Genomic DNA, 17,911 nt, shown 5'->3' on the forward strand with positions numbered 1-17,911 from the left:
TGTCTTAGAGCTGTATCATCACATCATCATCATCATCATCATCATCATCATCATCATCATCATCATCATCTTGAGACACCTGAGGCAATGCCAGCCCAAGCTGGACTTGGATTAGCTTTGTAGCCGAGGCTTTGGCATAGGACTCCTGATCCTTTGACTTCCATTTTCCCAATACTAGATTAAAAAGCACATGCCAGTCTGCCTCACTCAGAGATAAATTCTTTATTAAGGTAAGTACCATGGGTGTGTAACAAATCCTATCTCACAAATGGTTATTCTTTTTAAAAATAAAGGCCATTTAAGGAACTGATATGTCTTTACATATACTCTTGACTACTTTGATAAGAAAAATTCCCATTAGTGGGAATTCTGCATAAATACATGCCTCAAGGAGGCTCTACTGCCCAGGGGAAGGGAGTGAGCCATGGCAGCTCTGACTCTTGCTTGAAGTTGGAGAATGCCAGCTTGAATCACTGACAGTGGTCCAGTTGCCTCCTCTGTGCCCTTAGTGGCTGCTCCAGAAGAGGAACTGGTAACCAGCTGCTATCTCAAAGAATTATTTTTAATTTTTTTCTTTGGATTTCCTTTTGGAGTCTGGCAACATTACAAAATGACACAGCTCTGAACTCAACCAGAGAATGCATATCAGGCTACTAATGGTTCATTTCAGCGTCTGCCTCCATTTCTCTTCAAAGCAATTTTCATTCCATTTTCATGTTTTATTTAATTTTTCTTAACAGGCTAATATAAATGGGTAAGCCCATTGGCCCTTGGCCAAGGTTTTAAACACGGACTATAGTTGACATTTAGTAAATGTCAGAAAAGAATGCTCACCAGAAATGCTCTAGAAAGCAAATGGAAACAGACATGAATGAAGGGAAGCATTTGAAAACATTTATCAAACTCTCTTTAACAGCTCCCCGTCTACATACATCATAACATTACACTGTGGAGCTAGGACATTGTGCCGCCCTTTTGTGAACTGAACCCACATAGTGAGCTAAAATCAGTGACTTAAAGGAGCTTCAGGGCAGACCTACATTAAACCTCTGGTCCCTTCCTCATGGTGACTATAACCAGCATTATAATTTTCACTGCTGCCACAGTGGCTAATCTTCCTTGTCAACTTGACGGACTTCAGAATCACCTAGGAGACACACCTCTGGGGAGTGTCCTGAGGGTGTTTCCAGAGAGGCTTAACTGAGGAGAAAAGAGCTACCCTAAGAGCAGATGGACTGAGGTCCCAGACTGAATAAAAAGTGGGGTAAGTTGAAAGCCCTCTCAAGGAACCCCAGTACCCATCCTTCACTGCTGCCTGAAGGCAGACACAAGCAGTGATGTTAGCGGCCACCTCATGCTCCTGTCCCCATGTCATGTTCCTGTCCCTATGCTTTCCTGACCCTCATGCACTATATCTCCTCAAACTGTGAACCAAAGCTCTTCTTTCCTTAAACTGTTCATATCAGGTGTTTTATCATAGAGATATAAAGTAATAGAACCTCCAAATTAAAATTAGGGAGGGATCTTCGCCCACCTCAATGGGGATGACTAATTCAGGTATTAAAAGAGAAGAGTAGGAATATCTTCAGCAAGAAAATGTTTGTTAAAAAAAAAAAAAGGAAATGGAGCTATAGCAGAAGCATCCTCCGAAGTACATGGTAACTACACCTAGCAAGGACACTCCAGCCTTAGAAGAAGATTCAAGGAACAGTGAAAGACACCATTTCTGCAGACTTTGGAAGAGCAGCTGGTAGCTAAACAACAATGTTGGTTTTACAAAATGTAAAACACACATTCATATAGTTCACTCAGAGTATGAATGTACAGACTTGTGAGTTAGCGTCTAGAACCTTCTTTCGCCAGGAAACCTACTGGTTGAAATCCTAGATTTTCTATTGCTGAAAAAATCTCACTCACGAGGCACATGCTTTTTGTTTTCTAACATGAAGCTGAGAACAGAATTTTTTTCATCCTAGTTGATGATTATCTTACATGCCGTTCTCTACATTCAAAAGTAAAATTGCCAAGCAACTCACATTCTTTTGAGACCATTATACCTGGTTTTCTTAGTAATAACTTTCTTCAGATTATCTTAGCGATCTGACAAGTATTTAATTAATGGCAATTACTTTGAGATATACAACCTCAATAAATACGTTACAGAATAAGCAGACTTGGAAGGCACCAGTCAACTTATGGAAGCAGAAGAGCATGGGCACCCCACACCATGTTCAGACTATGACAGAGGGTGCAGGAGTAGCTGCTGGCTGTTCTGAGAGGTGTGGTTCAGGAGGGATTCTGGCTAGTAAAACTGAAGACCAGCTACAAAGATTTCCTACAGAGGTGTGTGTGTGTGTGTGTGTGTGTGTGTGTGTGTGTGTGTGTGTGTGTTATGTGTGAAGACACATGTGTGCTATAGCATGCACCAGAGGTCAGAGGATAACCCTGAGTGTCGGGTCCTCCCCTTTCACTTGGTTTGAGACAAGATCTCTTTTTGCTTTTGTTGCTCATTGCTGGGTGTGCCAGGCTAGTGGACAGCAAGCCTCCAGGGATTACCCGCTCTCTGCCTCCATCTCACTCCAAGAGTGTTAAGATTGCATGCACATGTTACTGCTTCCAGCTTCATGTGGGTGCTGGGGATTTGAACTCAGATCTCAGGCATACCTAGCAAATGCTTTCTTTACCCACAAAGCCCAGGTTGAGTATTCTTATCCCTCAAATCCAAAATCTGCAACTTTCTGGGTGCCAATGTGATACTGAAAATTCAACATTTCGTGTGACAAGTCACAGTCAAAACACATTAAAATGTATAAAATTATCTTCTAGCTCTGTGTATCAGGTTGATGTAAAACCTTGCACATGAAACATGAAATAATTTTTATGAAATATGAATGGAATTCATGGTTAGACTTGGGGCTCATCTCCAAAGTAGCGCATTATCTCTAAGCACGTATTCCAAATTTGAGAACCCCAAGTTCTGAAGCATGCTTTACCCCAGGATTTTGGAGAAGGGACACTCATATGGGTGCTGCTTTCAGGGTGTAACTTTCACCCTTGCTGCACAGGGTGGGGTATGGGGGTGCGCAGCAACAAAGCAAACGTAACGGGACTCTTCAGGCTCCTGCTGCCGCTAATTCCTTGACAGGACGCACCATAACCAGGAACTGTGAGTGAAATAAACACTTTCTCCCTTCAGTCGCATTTCTTAGACTATTGTTTTTATCAAAGAAACAGGAGAGGAAACAGACAAGCGGGTATGGCATCTTGCCTCTTAATAGTTTGCCTGGTTTTAGGAATTCCAGATGATGGACGATGCCTTCTTGACAAGGACAGGAGCGTTCACTTCAGACCAGGGAAAGCGCACAAAGCAGACTTCTCTCTGCACTCAGATTCCCCAGAGCACGGTCCTTCTACTACTGTGCTTCCAGTTCTTCAAAGTTTACCACACTCCCGGCTGCTCTCTTGACTTCTGCACATGCTTTCGGAGTTGTACAATTTCTATAATGGCCTAGAGCAACCACACTATGCAGCTAGTTAACTCTGCCTGGCGCTTATCACAAACTATATGTGCAAGGCTGGGACCATCCAAGTCTTCAGCTTTCTAAGTACCAACAGTGACCAATTGTACAGTCTGGAAGCATCATAACAATGCTGTTTCCTTCTCCCTGATGTGTATATGTCTGTCTATATGTGTGTACAGTTTGTCCCACTTGGGGGGTTTTCTGCAAGACTGAAACGATTCACCGCTGTCTTCCACGGCTGCCTTTTTCTTTTCTGGAAGCAGTAAGCGACTCTACTGAAAAGGATTCCTAATGCAGCCTGTGCTGGGAAGGTCTGCTTTTCTTCCTATGCACCACAAACAGAGGGTGGTCCCTTGTGGTGTAACCTAGGAGTGAGCTGAATGCAGTGTGCTTCTCAGATATTATTCTGGCTGCAATCTCTGCACATGTTATTCATTATTGTTCTCATTTGTTATAGAGTAACTTTCAGTGCCCTGTGCACATTAGATCAGAGAGCATAGGGATGTTTTGTCATTCAAGCTAAGAAGTATATAGGTGGTCTATTTAAAAAAATATATTTTTATGTGTCTGAGTGTTTTGCTTGCATGTGTGTCTGGTGCCAGCAGAGGCCAGAACAGGGCATTGGATCCCCTGGAGTTGGTGCTACAGACTGCTGTGAGCCACCACGTGGGTACTGGGAATCAAACCTGGGTCCCCTGGAAGAACATCCAGTACTCTTAACACTGAGGCATCTCTCCAGGCTTAGGTGGTCTATCGTGCACAGTCTTTGTTTTGCACTCATTTAATGGGAACAATTGTCTTCCTGAATAGAACATGGATAATGATTATATATACATATATCTATACAGTCTAAGGAATTATGCAAGGACTTTGCAATGGGTAGTCAAGACTTATACTGTAAACTTAAAGTCAAGAACACTATATTATTGGTATAATTTTAAATATGTAGGTGGATTTTTTTGGGGGGGTGTTTATCATCCTAAAACATAATTTAGTATGATGAATGATCATATTCCTTTTGGCCACCCATGAAAGATGGAAAACAACAGGCACACGGAAGGATATAGTTATAGCTTCTGTTGCTGTGATAAAACACTCTTACCCAAAGCAACTTAGAGGAGGAGATGTTTTATTTTATTTCTGTTTCTATCATCAAAGGGAGCCAGGGCAGCAACTCAAGCAGGAGTTTGAGGCAGAAACCATGGGGGAATGCTGCCTGCTGCTTCGATCTTACTACTCACTACTCATACTTAGCTTTCTCATACTGTCCAGGATACCTGCCTAGGGATGTTGACACCCACAGTAGGCTGGGCTCTCCTCCATCAATGAATAATCAAGACATATCCCCCCTCTTCCCAGCCCCAGATAACGCCTATAGGCCAGCCTGATCTGGGCAATCCTTCAAGTGAAATTGCTGTCTTAGGTGATTTTAGGTTGTATCAAGACGACCATTAAGGCTAACTAGGGTAACTATATTAATTGTCATAAAGTGTTTTAGACACGCAATAACTAAACTTGGGTGCTTATTAAGCTTGACGTTCATTCCTATTTAGAAGCCGTCCAGGATGTGCTGCACCTTCCTTTCTGACTTACTTCCTAAGGTCTCTCTTGTGAATATCAGTCTATTCTCTATTGAGCCATATTTGGTTGACTAATAACGGAGTTACAAAAAGAGAGAAAAACCTAATTTAATCTTACTGTTTTTTTTTCACTAAAATTTGTTAGGTTCATTAATAATGCTTCCAGTTGAGAAGCCATTACTATGTGGCAAAAAAACACATAGCAAAGTTCCATGCGTATTGGAACAGTGCTCATGGAGGATTTATTACTGGAACGAAAGCAGCAGCTTATGTAGCAAATCCTAAGGCTATTTAGCATATGGAGCATAATGAAACATTCAACCACCCCTGTGAAAGCAAACTGTGCTATTCAAATGACCGACGAGTGAGCACCCTCCTAGCCTCCAAAACCAACATCTGTTGATATTCTGTGCACTCAAAGGCACCGAAGAGACTTTATAATGCAGAGGCCAAGGCTACAGAAATAACATATAGATAGTTCTTCTCAGGGAAAAAAAGAAACACAGAACAGTAACTTCAAAAAAGACTTCCTTTCTGAGGCATATTCAGATACACAGTTTCTCCTGTGGAGTGTACACATGCATACAGATAAAAAAACCAATGCCCTCAATTTCAATGGTTCAGACGATATTTTCAATAGGGACTGTTCATATTGGCAGTGCATATCTGAGTGTTGAGGTGTGCACACAGCACTAAAGCAAACTGAAATTGGCCAATATGTCTCACAGAAGGCACTACAAAGAAACTGCTCCTAGCAGGAAATTTGATTATTATAATGTTTACACCAAGAACACAGTTTGGCATAGATGAAGGTCTACATTGTAGCTCAGTGGTAGAGTGTTTGTCTTACATGCATGACTCCCTCAGTTCAATCTTGAGTATGGAGAAAGTCTACCCATGACTGGTCTCTAAAACACATCGTTGCTGTCGTAGAACGTTAAAGCTGGTGCCAACTCCTCTCTTGTACTCCAATCTACAAGTTGCCCTATATCCTTTCCTCACTTCTCTGTGCCCTTGTTAACACATCTGTGTTTCAAAGCCATCCTTCCTGTAGGGATGCCTTTTTCTTTTCTCTCTGCTCCATGTCCTGTAGCTGCCAGAAAGTCTTGTCTACTTTTTGATCTGTTTTCCACACTCGGAGCTCCAGCTGAGCTCAGACCTCAGCCTTTCTTTAACTTTCCTTAGGTAACACATTTATTAAACTGAAGATAACCACCCAAACCCATCAAGGGTTCATAATGAATTCCACCTCCCTTTTTTCACACAGTAGGGTGTCCAGGTCGAGCGGTCATAGAAACATCTTCCATTGTATATATCATGTCCTTAGCAAATCAGAGCTGAGAAAACTGTAGGTAATCTATGAGGTGATTGCTATTGGGCTGAAGGCTACAACAGAGTTCTGGTTTATCAACTGGTGCCAAGCTAGGGGTGGAGGCAGGGAGCCCTTAGTGGAGAGCTGAAAAGTTCAGCATTTACAATTGATGGAAAGCATAGGGTTCTTAAGAATCTGAATGTCCTGCGATACATATGCACATTGGAAGTCAGTAAGATATAAAACAGAAAGGATAAGTTGAGTAAGAGAAGATGTAATTTGAGAAGGATGGAGGTGGAAATCAAGGAAGCAGCTACTGACGGCAGCATGAGGGGCCCCTTGGACACTGGCCATGTTGGGGTGAGATGCATGTATTCTTTGTAGAAATGTGCTGAGTAGGCACATAGGCTTTTACACACCTTCTAGTATAAGTAGCTGTGACTGTAGTGTGTAATGAGTGTCTGCACTGCCGAGGTGGTTTTCTAGAGTCAGACCTGAAACTCTACCATATTGAGTTACCTCAAGCAGCATTAGGTTTCTTGTATGTTCTTAGGCAGTTCACTCAAATGTGGACTTCGCTGGTGTGGCTCGTCAGAAGTGGCCACCATATACAATGAGACCCAAAGTTCCTTCAACATCCCTTAGTAGAAGTAGAATAGCAAACAAAGGGAGAAAGGGCTGAGCTGAGGATCGTGTTCAAGCAAAATATGGGCATTTTATAAAGCTCTGAAACCCACTTGGTATGTCCTTTAGTCAGGCTTCTGTGAAAGAAACAGTCTCTCCCACATTTCCAACATTTATTCAGATTTTCTTGGAAGTAAATATAGGGTTGACATTCATTAACAGTTTGTAAGTCGTCTTAAAGCAAACATCTGCTTGGCATCCACTGGTGTGCACAGTTTCTTTTTCTTTGAGGGAATGTCTGTTGAGTATTTACTGGCTCCATTTGTGCTTTGTAGCTAGCTACCTCTTAAGTAGAACATTTAGAGAAGTCCTTGAGCTAAAGACCATCCCCAAAGACTCAGGCAGTAGATCTTATTGAACACACTCATGCTATAACAGCAAATATACAAAGTATCCCTTCAGGCCTCTTCTAGGCAGATGCCATCGAGTGGAGTAGGGCCAAAGGTTTTGCCTGGGAATGCCACTCTAAGCGACAACACTCACTGAAGTCAAGTGGACTTTTTTTTTTTTTAAATCTACTATGGGGGAAATGGCCTAAAAGGGGGTTAAGCTTTGATTAGAGATGTTGCAAGTAGAGAAAAATGCTTACTTCAATTTAACTTCTGCTTTCCAGGAGACATGAGTACATAAATTATGTAGCAGGACGGTGATTACTAGACAGTCTAAAAGCTGGAGGCTCTAAGCCAATTTTCAACCAACTGTCACAGAGCATAAGTTTCAAAATATGTTTAAACTAAACTGACAACTACAGAAAAAAAAAGTAAGACTCTTTGAAAAGCTGGGCTATGTGAACTGATGAGGACCTCGGAGACCACACTCTATTTAACACAGTGATATTTCACTGCGGCCTTCCTACTCTTCTGGTGGGATGGGTCAGAGGAAGAACAGCTGGATCCCCAGACCAGGATCTCAGCAACAGAGAGGCGCTGCCCAGCACAGAGCAGCAGGAGCAGAGTTCATCCAAAAACTTCCAGGGTGACAGGCAGGTCTCTGAGCAGGGTCTCCCATGCTGGGAGGAGGGACCACAGGAAGGAATGTGTGTGCTTCCTCCCTTTCTACATCTCAGTAGCTCTCTTCTACCTGCTCCAGGCATCTGAGTCCCCTGGAGGATTCTACCCTTGCTACCTTCTAATCTCATCATTTTGCAGAGAGAATGATTTAATTCAGTGTCTAAGGTGCCAGAGAGGTAGAGCTAGAACACGTTTCCTGAATCCCCAGTCAAAACAACATATGTTCCGGGCACTCTCAGCACTCAGGAGGCAGAGGCAGGCGGATCTCTGAGTTAGAGGCCAACCTGGTCTACAGAGAGTTCTAGGAGAGCCAGGGCTACACAGGGAAACCCTATCTTGAAAAACCAAAAAGGAAAAACAAAAAACAAACAAACAAAAAACAAAACCCAAATGACCAACCAACCAACCAAACAAACAAACAAACCCCGCCCCCCCAAACCAGCATTATGATAATATAAAAACGGGAAGGCTTCGGGCAAAAGTATTAGCAACTGAAGTTAAGAATTATTCATCTAGATTCTAGAATGTCAGAATAGCTCTTGATTTTAGCAGTTTCCACAAATCTCCATGAGTCCTAGAGCAGAGCTTGTTTTCCTTAAGGTGTTGCAGGCCATCTGTGAAACCGTGATAATGGTCCGCACCGTCGTACATTAAGCATGTGTGTTTCCAGTGGGGAAGGTGAACCAGAACTCTCTTCTGTTCTTCATAAGTGGCTAAAAGGGCATGCCAGTGCATGTCTGTAATTCTAGGACTTGGGAGGAGGAGGGAAGAGGACCAGGAATTCAAGGCTAGCCTAGGGTACATAGTGAGCTCAAGGCTAGCCTGGAATACATGAGACCCTGTCTCATAGGCCAGCCAATTAAACAACCATCCAGACAACCAATATACCTGTGATCATCCCAAGTAAGAAGCAGTGGACTCGGGCAAGTGAATAAAAGGGAAGAAGTACAGGAAAGGGATGCTTATGTTGACATGTTGACAGCAAGAAGCTCTTGGAGGTGGGGGCGCGCTTCTTATTAGGTGATCTGGAGGTAAGCTGCCCAACAGTAAACACAAAAGCTGCTGTGTTGTGAACACAGTGCTTGTTAGGCAGATAAAAACAAGACTATGTTCTACTGTTTTGATTTAGATCCGTGTGTGTGTGTGTGTGTGTGTGTGTGTGTGTGTGTGTGTGTGTGTGTGTATTTTTTTTTTTTTTTTTGAGGTATAATATGTAGCCCATACTCTGTAAACCAAAACGCAGACTCAAATGCCTTGAATAATTTTGGGTTGGGGGGATTAGTTCTGTCTATGAATAGTCCCCTCAGAACACAGTGGTGAGGGAGAGATGTAATGACTCCTGACAGAGGCCAGCAGCTTCTTTCAATTCAGCAGGAGGCTCTGGGGAGCAAAAGCTCATCTTTGTAACCGTGGCGATTAGGCAAACACTAAAAATTCATCTTCCTGCCCTGGGTGCTGATGTCAGAAGAAGGCTGATGCAATCGTGAAGATGGAGTGAACGGGAGACTCATTATCTGTTCCGGGAAGGCTTTCCTTGCTCTTCCAGTGGGCAGTAGAAGATGGTCCCATTCTGAATTATCTTCATGTGTGTGGACAGACAAGCAGTAGGTTGGAAAGGAGTCTCAATTTGAGGGAAAATCTCAAAGGGTTAGCATGAACACGAAGGAACTTGGGAAACAGTATTATACAGTATTTTGAAATAATAGTCAATATTTATGTGAGCATCACTCTTCTAATGGAATGAAATCTAGAGTTTCCCGAGGCTGGGAGATCATCATCATGTGAGAAATGAGGGGTGACCCTGGGGTTCATTCTCCAAGGACCATACACAGGCTCACTCCACATACCCGACCTGTGATAGGAACATCATCATTACACTCGGAGGTCAGAATGTGGAATGAGAAAAACATGATCTGTGCCAGCGGTTTAATGTGAAGAGGCACCAGGCCAAGAAGGTGCACAGACATTAATCTGGCTGTGGCACTGACGTAATTATGGGTTTAGACCAGCCGCAGAGCCGGGCCAGAAGCTTCTCTTTAGGGAAAAGGGTATGAAGGTAATTAGAATTAAAAAAAAAAAGCCGAAGAAAGATGTTTTATTAAAGCAACAACAAAATCCTGAGGAGAACCAAGTGTCTGCCATTCAAGGCCCTCAAACATCCATAAAACAGAGGCAGCCAAGGAGGGAGGGAGCAGCCACACACATCTTTATAAAGCTCAGTGTCAGCACTAAGCTTCATGTGCATGGCGGGTGAGACCCTCCCAGGATCCCTGGCCTGGAAGAGCTCTGAGGTCCCTATGACTTATAATCCTGCAGGACAAGGATCTTCAGAGAGAATTTCACAAGCGCAGAACGTATTTCCTCTCCCTTGACTCTGCTTTCTAGTGTTCCTCTGCTATTATTTAATTCTGGGGTTGATCTTTTTGAAGAATGGTGGGAGGTACCCTGTTAAGCTCTTCCGCCATGACCGCCTCAGGAAAAATGACCTCCTGCATCTTTCAAACCAACTGACTCTGCTTAGAGTAGAGTGGACAGCAACAGCAAGGACAGCACGTTATCAAGTCATACTTGACCTGGTAAATGCAATACCTGTGCCCAGCACACAGTAGGGACGTCATAGAGGCTAGCTCAAGCCAACTGGCCGCTTTATCTTAGCATCGCTGTTGGCTGGTTTTTCTGGTCTGAGTAGGAGCCAGCAGTCATAACACTCCCAGGCTTTTTGAGCAAGCGTCTGTGGACCCTCACGATCCCATTAGTGAAAGCGACTAGATGGCTAAATGCAGCACAAAATTATCCGGATGAAAGAGCGTGAGAGCTGAGCATTAGTAAGCTCTTGTCAAGACATTAGCAAGAAACCAAGAGAAGTAACTGGAGCCGCAGCTTGGACAAAGCGTGAAGATACCCAAGCAGAAACCAGAGTGGAGGATAATTCCCATCTTTGTGATAAACGAAGAACATGACTGTGAGGAACAGTGGACATCTACATAATAGATCACTCCAGAATCTCAGCCATAGCAGGAACGTACCACAGAGAATAGATTCTGTAGCTAAAATAATCACATGCCTGAAAATAACGGGTAAGTCTTAAGTCTCTGAGGATAACACAATTTTGTAGGTCCAAACGATGCTTATCCGTGATCCTTACAGGGTCTGCTCTGTATACATTCCAGGAAGTAAATTTCAATTGAAATTCAAAGAACACATATTAAGTAGATAGGCGGACACAAAAATGGTTTCAAAGGAATGCCTTTCCTTGACTAGTAAATAGAGCTTTTAAAAGTAGTTGGAGCAAAGACAAGAGAACAAAGGGTCACGGCAAGCACACAGGCTGGGGAGGAATTCTCGAGAAGTCCCACTCATGTTTTGTCTCCCCAGAAGAGAAAGTGGGTTGAGGAAGTACTGGCCCTGGACCCACTGTGACCAGCTGGTAAGATTCAGCCAGTGGATGACAAAGGATAATCCTTAGCTGAGGTGACCTGAAGAGAAGAGCCTGGGCAATGCTATGCAGGAGGATAGAATACCCCTGACAAGAAACCAGACCGGCTAGAGCTAAGTGGTGTACACAAGGGCTCTTTTATGCATCAGGCTGTCATAACTCAGAGACAGATTTAAATCTAGGATATGAGCAATTTTATAAGTTAGTAGGCCAGAGTCTTAGGGTAAATAAACAGCCATCGGAAAAATATTCAGCGATTTGGAGAATGCCTCAGTCTGTACCTCCCATCATGCTAGCCCCACAAAATAAATTCTAGTAGTTAGACCAGTGATCTAAATAGAGACAACAGGGTCTTTCCATAAACGAGCCAAGATGGAAATGCAGATAAATAATTCACACCCCACTTTGGTGCCAAAGATGAAAGCCAAGGCCAAGGAGTTCACTTGATCACTAGCTATGGCTCTGGCTCTGCCATGTTCTTTTTCAGTATGGGGGTTTGAACCCAGAGTGTTGCACATGTTAGGCAAAACCCAGTGAGCTACGTTCATAGCTCTCTTGAAAGTTGGTTTACTCACTTATTTTGGTATAGAGGCTCTCTAAATTGCTCAAGCAGACTTTAAGCTTGCTACATTTTGGCTTTTGCCTCCTAAGTAGCTGGGATGATTGGCATGTGCCATTTACTTGACTGTCATTGACTGATTTTTTTTTTGTTGTTGTTTGTTTGTTTTTGGTTTTCCGAGACAGGGTTTTTCTGTGTAACAGTCCTGGCTGTCCTGGAACTCACTTTGTAGCCCAGGCTGGCCTCAAACTCACTGAGATCCACCTGCCTCTGCCTGCCAAGTGCTGGGACTAAAGGCGTGTACCACCACCGCCCGGCGCCATTGACTGACTTTATATACATATAATGGCAAAGAGCTGGTGCCTTCAAATTATGAGTAGCATTCACTACTGATTGTCAGGACTCACTTCTCAAAACTCTGCTAACAAATCCATCTCAGTCTGTGAACCCTGGGACTCTAGTGAATGAATGAACTAACCTAACATTTGTAATTTCTAAATTAAATTACAAATTAAATTACATTTACAAAATTACAAATTAAAATTATATTAAAAAACATAAGATGAAGCTGGAGAGAGAGCTCAGCAGTTAAGAGGCATCATTCTACTTTTTTCCAGAGACCCAAGCTCTCTGTTCCTAGCACTCAGTTGCCTTTAATTCCAGCTTCAGGGGGAACCAGTACCTGTGGCCTCCCTGGGTACCTGCACACGTGTGCACAGACTCGCTCGCCTCACATATACATACAGTTGAAATAAGATCGTTGCAAGATACCATTAAGATAAAGTCAATTGCAACTGGACAATGGAGGGGAGAACCTACCTGCAGCAAATGACAGCTTTGCAGGACAAAGCTAAGTCCAGGAAGTACTGCCGGACTCCGAAGGTTAAGGCATACTTGAGGGTCTTCCCGTCAATTATAAGCGCAAAATCGTTTTCCTTCCGCAGGGCATCTCCAAGGGTGGTGCAGTGCCGACTGAGAGTTTCCCTGGTTCCCTGAAACATCAACCAAGGCCGTCAACATTCATGCCACTTGTTCGACTACAATGTCCTCAAGATGTTCAGTGACTAAATTGAGTTACGTTTAGTGCTTTTTAAAAAAAAAATCAAAGAGCATTCACACACCTTCATTCACTCAGTTCTCACAACAGCCCTTCTAGAGGACAACTGAAAAGGTTGTCGGTTAAGCTCTGTGGAAGTCATACACCTGTCCACAGCAGGGCAGGGACTGGACCACAGGCCGCTTATTCCTCCGTGACTCTGCTGTTTGTCACTCTAACCACACAGTCACAACACTGCAAACGCATTTTCAGTAAATTCTCTTCTTAAGAAAAGAGAACAACACCCATGTAATTTATGAACTAGTCAAAATTGGTTTGCCGTGAACCAAGGGGAAAAGTTGGGGAATATAATTTAAACAATTTATGAGTGTTCGCTTGAGAGTGCTCAGTGCTATTGAAATTTAATGCCTAGGCGCCTAGAGAGGAAATGCAGGCTTTGTAATCTCCTGTAACTTCACGCATTGGCTTCTGTGGCCTCAATCATGGTTCCACGATGCTGTATTTTAGTGGGGGATAGAGACATGCAGCTTGGTAATTGTGATGGGTCCAATATAAGGAGCCTTTCCATCATGTAAAAGTTCACTCCTAAACTAAATAAAAATCTTTAGTTATCAGGGTAAGCTTTATCATTTAAATTGCATAAGAACAGGTGCATGTATCCTTTATCAAGGACCACTTGCCCAGCTCCTCAAAGGGAAAACAACAATAACAACAACCCTCCCACATAAAATTACCATTTTGTATATCTAGTTTTCCTCCCCAAATCCTAAAGACTCTTCTTACCGTGGTGATATATTGCACACCCTAATAAACTTGGCTGAGGATCAGAGAAGCAGAACAGCCAGCCACTAGTTCTTACCTCTACAAATCCTCAGCCTAGAGAGAGAGAGAACTCCTGTTTTCTCACGCCTTATATACCTTTCTCTGCCCAGACATCACTTTCTGGGATTAAAGGCATGTGTGCTTCCCAAGCAAAGGCATGAGATCTCAAGTGCTGGGATTAAAAATGTGTGCTACCACTGCCTGGTTCTGTTTCTCTCCTATACTGAATCAATCTCATGTAGCCCAGTGTGGCCTTGAACTCACAGAGATCCAGGTGGATCTCTGCCTCTCAAGTGATAGGATTAAGGGTGCGTGCCACCACTGCCTGACCTCTATGTCTAATCTAGTGGCTGGCTCTGTCCTCTGATCCTCAGGCAAGTTTATTAGGGTACACAATATATCACCACATCTTACAACATAATGGATCCATCCAGTGTCCAGTTCCTGCTCTAAAGAGCCCCGGCACTGAAGAAACACGACACTCATTCTACACAAGGAAACAGAAATTAAAAGTTTTGGCATGAGTGCTAAATCTATAGTTATTTATATAATAAACTACAGTCACACACAATATGCTTATAGAATACTTTGTGTTCATTATATTCAAGACAGAGTTCCTAGTGATGACTTATTTGGACTGTCAACACCATTAGACTAAGCGACACCTGAGTGGGGCTGTGACTGTTTCCAGAGACAAGCAGATCCTGAGCATTCTGAACTAATAAACAGATTCACGCCTTGACAGGGTCATAGCGTGGTGGCGCTGCTGGAATGTGCTGAAGCGAAGCGAAAGAGGTGGCACCTGTTAGAAGTATCACCAGGCGTGGGGCCTGGGTGCCATCTTATCTGGGTCTGTTCCAATATTTGCTTTCCTCTGCTTCCCACCCACTGTGCTGATAGCTGGTCCTCTACACCCGCCTCATATAATGAACTAAACCCAGGAAACTGTGAACAAAATGAGCGCTTTCTCATCTCAAGTGTTCTTATTGGGCATCTGGTCACACGAATGAGAAAAGTAATTGATACTTTATTCCTCCAACTTTAGGGTGTGGCCCCAGGCATTCCATAGTTATTTCACGGTGAGGAAAGCAATAAGGAGATTAAAATTTCACATCGGAGATATTTGAAGGTGTTTTTGTATTTGTATTCAAGTGCGGCTGACACTAGATCCGAGCATTTTAGAATCTGTTTATCTGGATGATAAACCATGTCATACTGTACAGTAAGACTGCTCAACACTCCCAGCAGTAAAATCTTCTGGTTTGATTGTTACACTTTATATCAGGGGGCAAGTATTTGGTCCAAGAGGACTTAAGAAAAGGAAGGGTAAGAGTCTATAAAATTCTGCCAGTAAAGCTTACTAATGGCAGTCTAAAGCATATTACTCCAGATTGTTTTAAAAGCAAATTCACAGTGAGTAGGTGGATAAATAAACCAACGAATGTGTGAAAAAATAAAAACAAGAATAAACTACCTGCATGTGCTGCACACTGGGCAGCTTTAAGGGCTCTGTGCTTAGACGAGACATTTAAGTTAACACAATGCGTAGAGATACTACTCTATGTCAGTGTGAAGACAGAATGCTTAAGTTCCTGGCTCAAGAGTACATTTGCAAAGTACAATCAGCTCAGGATTAAATTTCTGTTCTGGCTTGCCTTTCTCTGCACACGCCATCAAAAAGAACCAAATGCCAGAAGCGTCAAGTAGCACAAGGAGCAAGGGCAAGGCCACAGCATTCTTTCTGCCGTTTCCCATGAGCCTTCACTGCCCTTCATCTCACCTGTTTCTAAAACAGAGGTAAATCACACACCACGCCTCTTCTCACTCTACCATCTTTCCAGGGCTCCCAGCGATCCACCCACGGAAGTCTAACCCCTTAAATGGTGTCAGACCTTCCCACAGTTGGAGCCTGAGGAACTTGGCCCAGAGCTTCTTCCACAGGCTTGACTTGCATGTCTCTCTCCCTACAGTGTCGTCCTTCCTGCCAAAGCAAGCTGACCTACCAGGCTCCCAAGCTGCCCAGTGAGACTAAGCCTCTGTTAACAAAGCCCTCAACTCCTCCTGTGGGGTGTCCAGGGCTGAACCCCTGCCCACAACCTGTATAGAGCTTACAGTATCACACACTCAGAAATACATCTTATCTAATGACAGCACTGATAAATTCGACAGCATTCCATCGGCAACAGTCCGTTTCCCATTATTACACACACACACACACACACACACACACACACACACACACACACACACACACACACACACAGGGGTGGGGACAGAGATAGAGAATAGAATTTCAAATAAAGATAAACAGCCATTTTGTGTGTGTGTGTGTGTGTGTGTGTGTGTGTGTGTGTGTTGCTCCAGTGACACCTGAGCTGAAAACCTGAAACAAAACCTACAAAAGACCCCTGGAAGACTTCCGATTTCTTTGGGGGATCAGCTGTGAGTCAAGAAGAAACCATCCCCGGCCCTGTGGAGTGCCTGTGCTCCCCAGGCTGTGCGAGCATTCCCAGTGCCCTACTTTCCTCTTCCAAGGCCCTCTCTGACACCTTCAGATTGGCTGAAAACTCTCTTATTTGTGGCATCAGTACTCTGTGCCTCCTTGGTGACTTGTCAAAGACCTTCAGCAAATCAAGAGGTGTCAGGAGATGTAAGAGGCCACATTTCAGGTGGGGTGAAAAAACTCAGCCCGGTGACTTCTCAGCAGCCCACCTAGGGTGCGAGGTTACACCAACAGCAATCTGTGAACTCCCATTATTTTAGTTCACAGTGTCCGTGTACGTGGAGCTCTGCTGCTGGCTGTGTGCCACTAGTTATGAGTTATATTTTATCCTTATTTACTGCTGGGGCTGTTTTAAAATTCCCTTATTTATGAAACGTCCTTGCATCTCCTCCAAGCCTGGGAGCTGTACTTTATGGCCGCATTGCATCGAAGCTTATCTCCTGTGGCTATAGATAAATTTATTACTGTATTAGCTGCCACTCTGCTTTCTCTTTGGCTACTGGAAGGGGAAATGTTTAAACATATAAACTTAGTGACTTGTGGAAGTGAAAATACGTGAAGGAGAAGCTAGGTTAGAAAAAGGATCGAAGACTGTATAGGGCAGAACAATACAAGGGCTGTGCTGCCTTCTGCCTGTTGTTATTTGTAAGCTGGATAGAAAGGGGAATGGGGGGGGGCTGGAGAGATGGCTCAGTGGTTAAGAGCACAGTCTGCTCTTCCAGAGGTCCTGAGTTCAATTCCCAGCAACCACATGGTGGCTCCCAACCATCTGTAGTGAGATCAGATGCCTTCTTCTGGTATGCAGGCACACACGCAGATAGAGCACTCGTGTGTGTATATAAAATAAATAAATAAATCTTTAAAAAGGGGCATCAGAGGTGTTCTGAAGTTAAGGCAGTTTGCGGAGACAAATATACACGGATGTAGTCGGAAGTTTTTCTGACAGAGGAAAGGTCGTAGTTCTAGTTGCTTGCGGATAAGGGAAAAGTGCGGTTGACTTTTCCCTATGGTGATTCTCCTCCTAAGTCCCCTTTCCCGGGACTCCAGCATCTTGCACACCCATGTACTCAAGGAAAGCACTCAAGGCCAGTGCTTACAGGAAATCCTGCCTGACCCTCTTGCCCCGTTTTCTCCTCTTTGCGACCTCACAACTTTGCCACAACAAACACCACTTTTCAGTGCTGGTTAGTTTTTTTTTTTAATTTTTTTTCCATTTTTCTTAATTAAGAAATTTTCTACTCACTCCACATACTATCCACAGATTCCCCCCTCCTCCCACCCCCAGTCCTGTTTCCCAAGCCACCCCACATCCCCACATCCCCCAAATCGAGGTCTCCCATGGGGAGTCAGCAGAGCCCAGCACACTGAGCCTAGGCAGGTCCAAGCCCCTTCCCACTGCACCAAGGCTGTGCAAGGCGTCACACCAC

At 43.7% G+C, this 17,911-nt stretch overlaps 1 protein-coding gene across 4 annotated transcripts in view; it reads right to left on the bottom strand.

Moving 5' to 3' along the window:
- Positions 1–17,911, bottom strand: part of Atp8a1 (ATPase phospholipid transporting 8A1) — a 231,457-nt gene that overhangs the window by 54,539 nt on the left and 159,007 nt on the right. For all 4 annotated transcript variants that reach the window (XM_052735065.1, XM_052735066.1, XM_052735064.1 and 1 more), the window contains one exon: positions 12,922–13,094. In XM_052735065.1, coding sequence (XP_052591025.1) covers positions 12,922–13,094 — 173 coding nt within the window. The remainder of the gene's footprint in view (positions 1–12,921; positions 13,095–17,911) is intronic.

This window comes from Peromyscus californicus, unplaced genomic scaffold (genome assembly GCF_007827085.1).
Source record: "Peromyscus californicus insignis strain IS unplaced genomic scaffold, ASM782708v3 Scaffold_13__1_contigs__length_99412109, whole genome shotgun sequence".
NCBI classification, from domain to species: domain Eukaryota; kingdom Metazoa; phylum Chordata; class Mammalia; order Rodentia; family Cricetidae; genus Peromyscus; species Peromyscus californicus.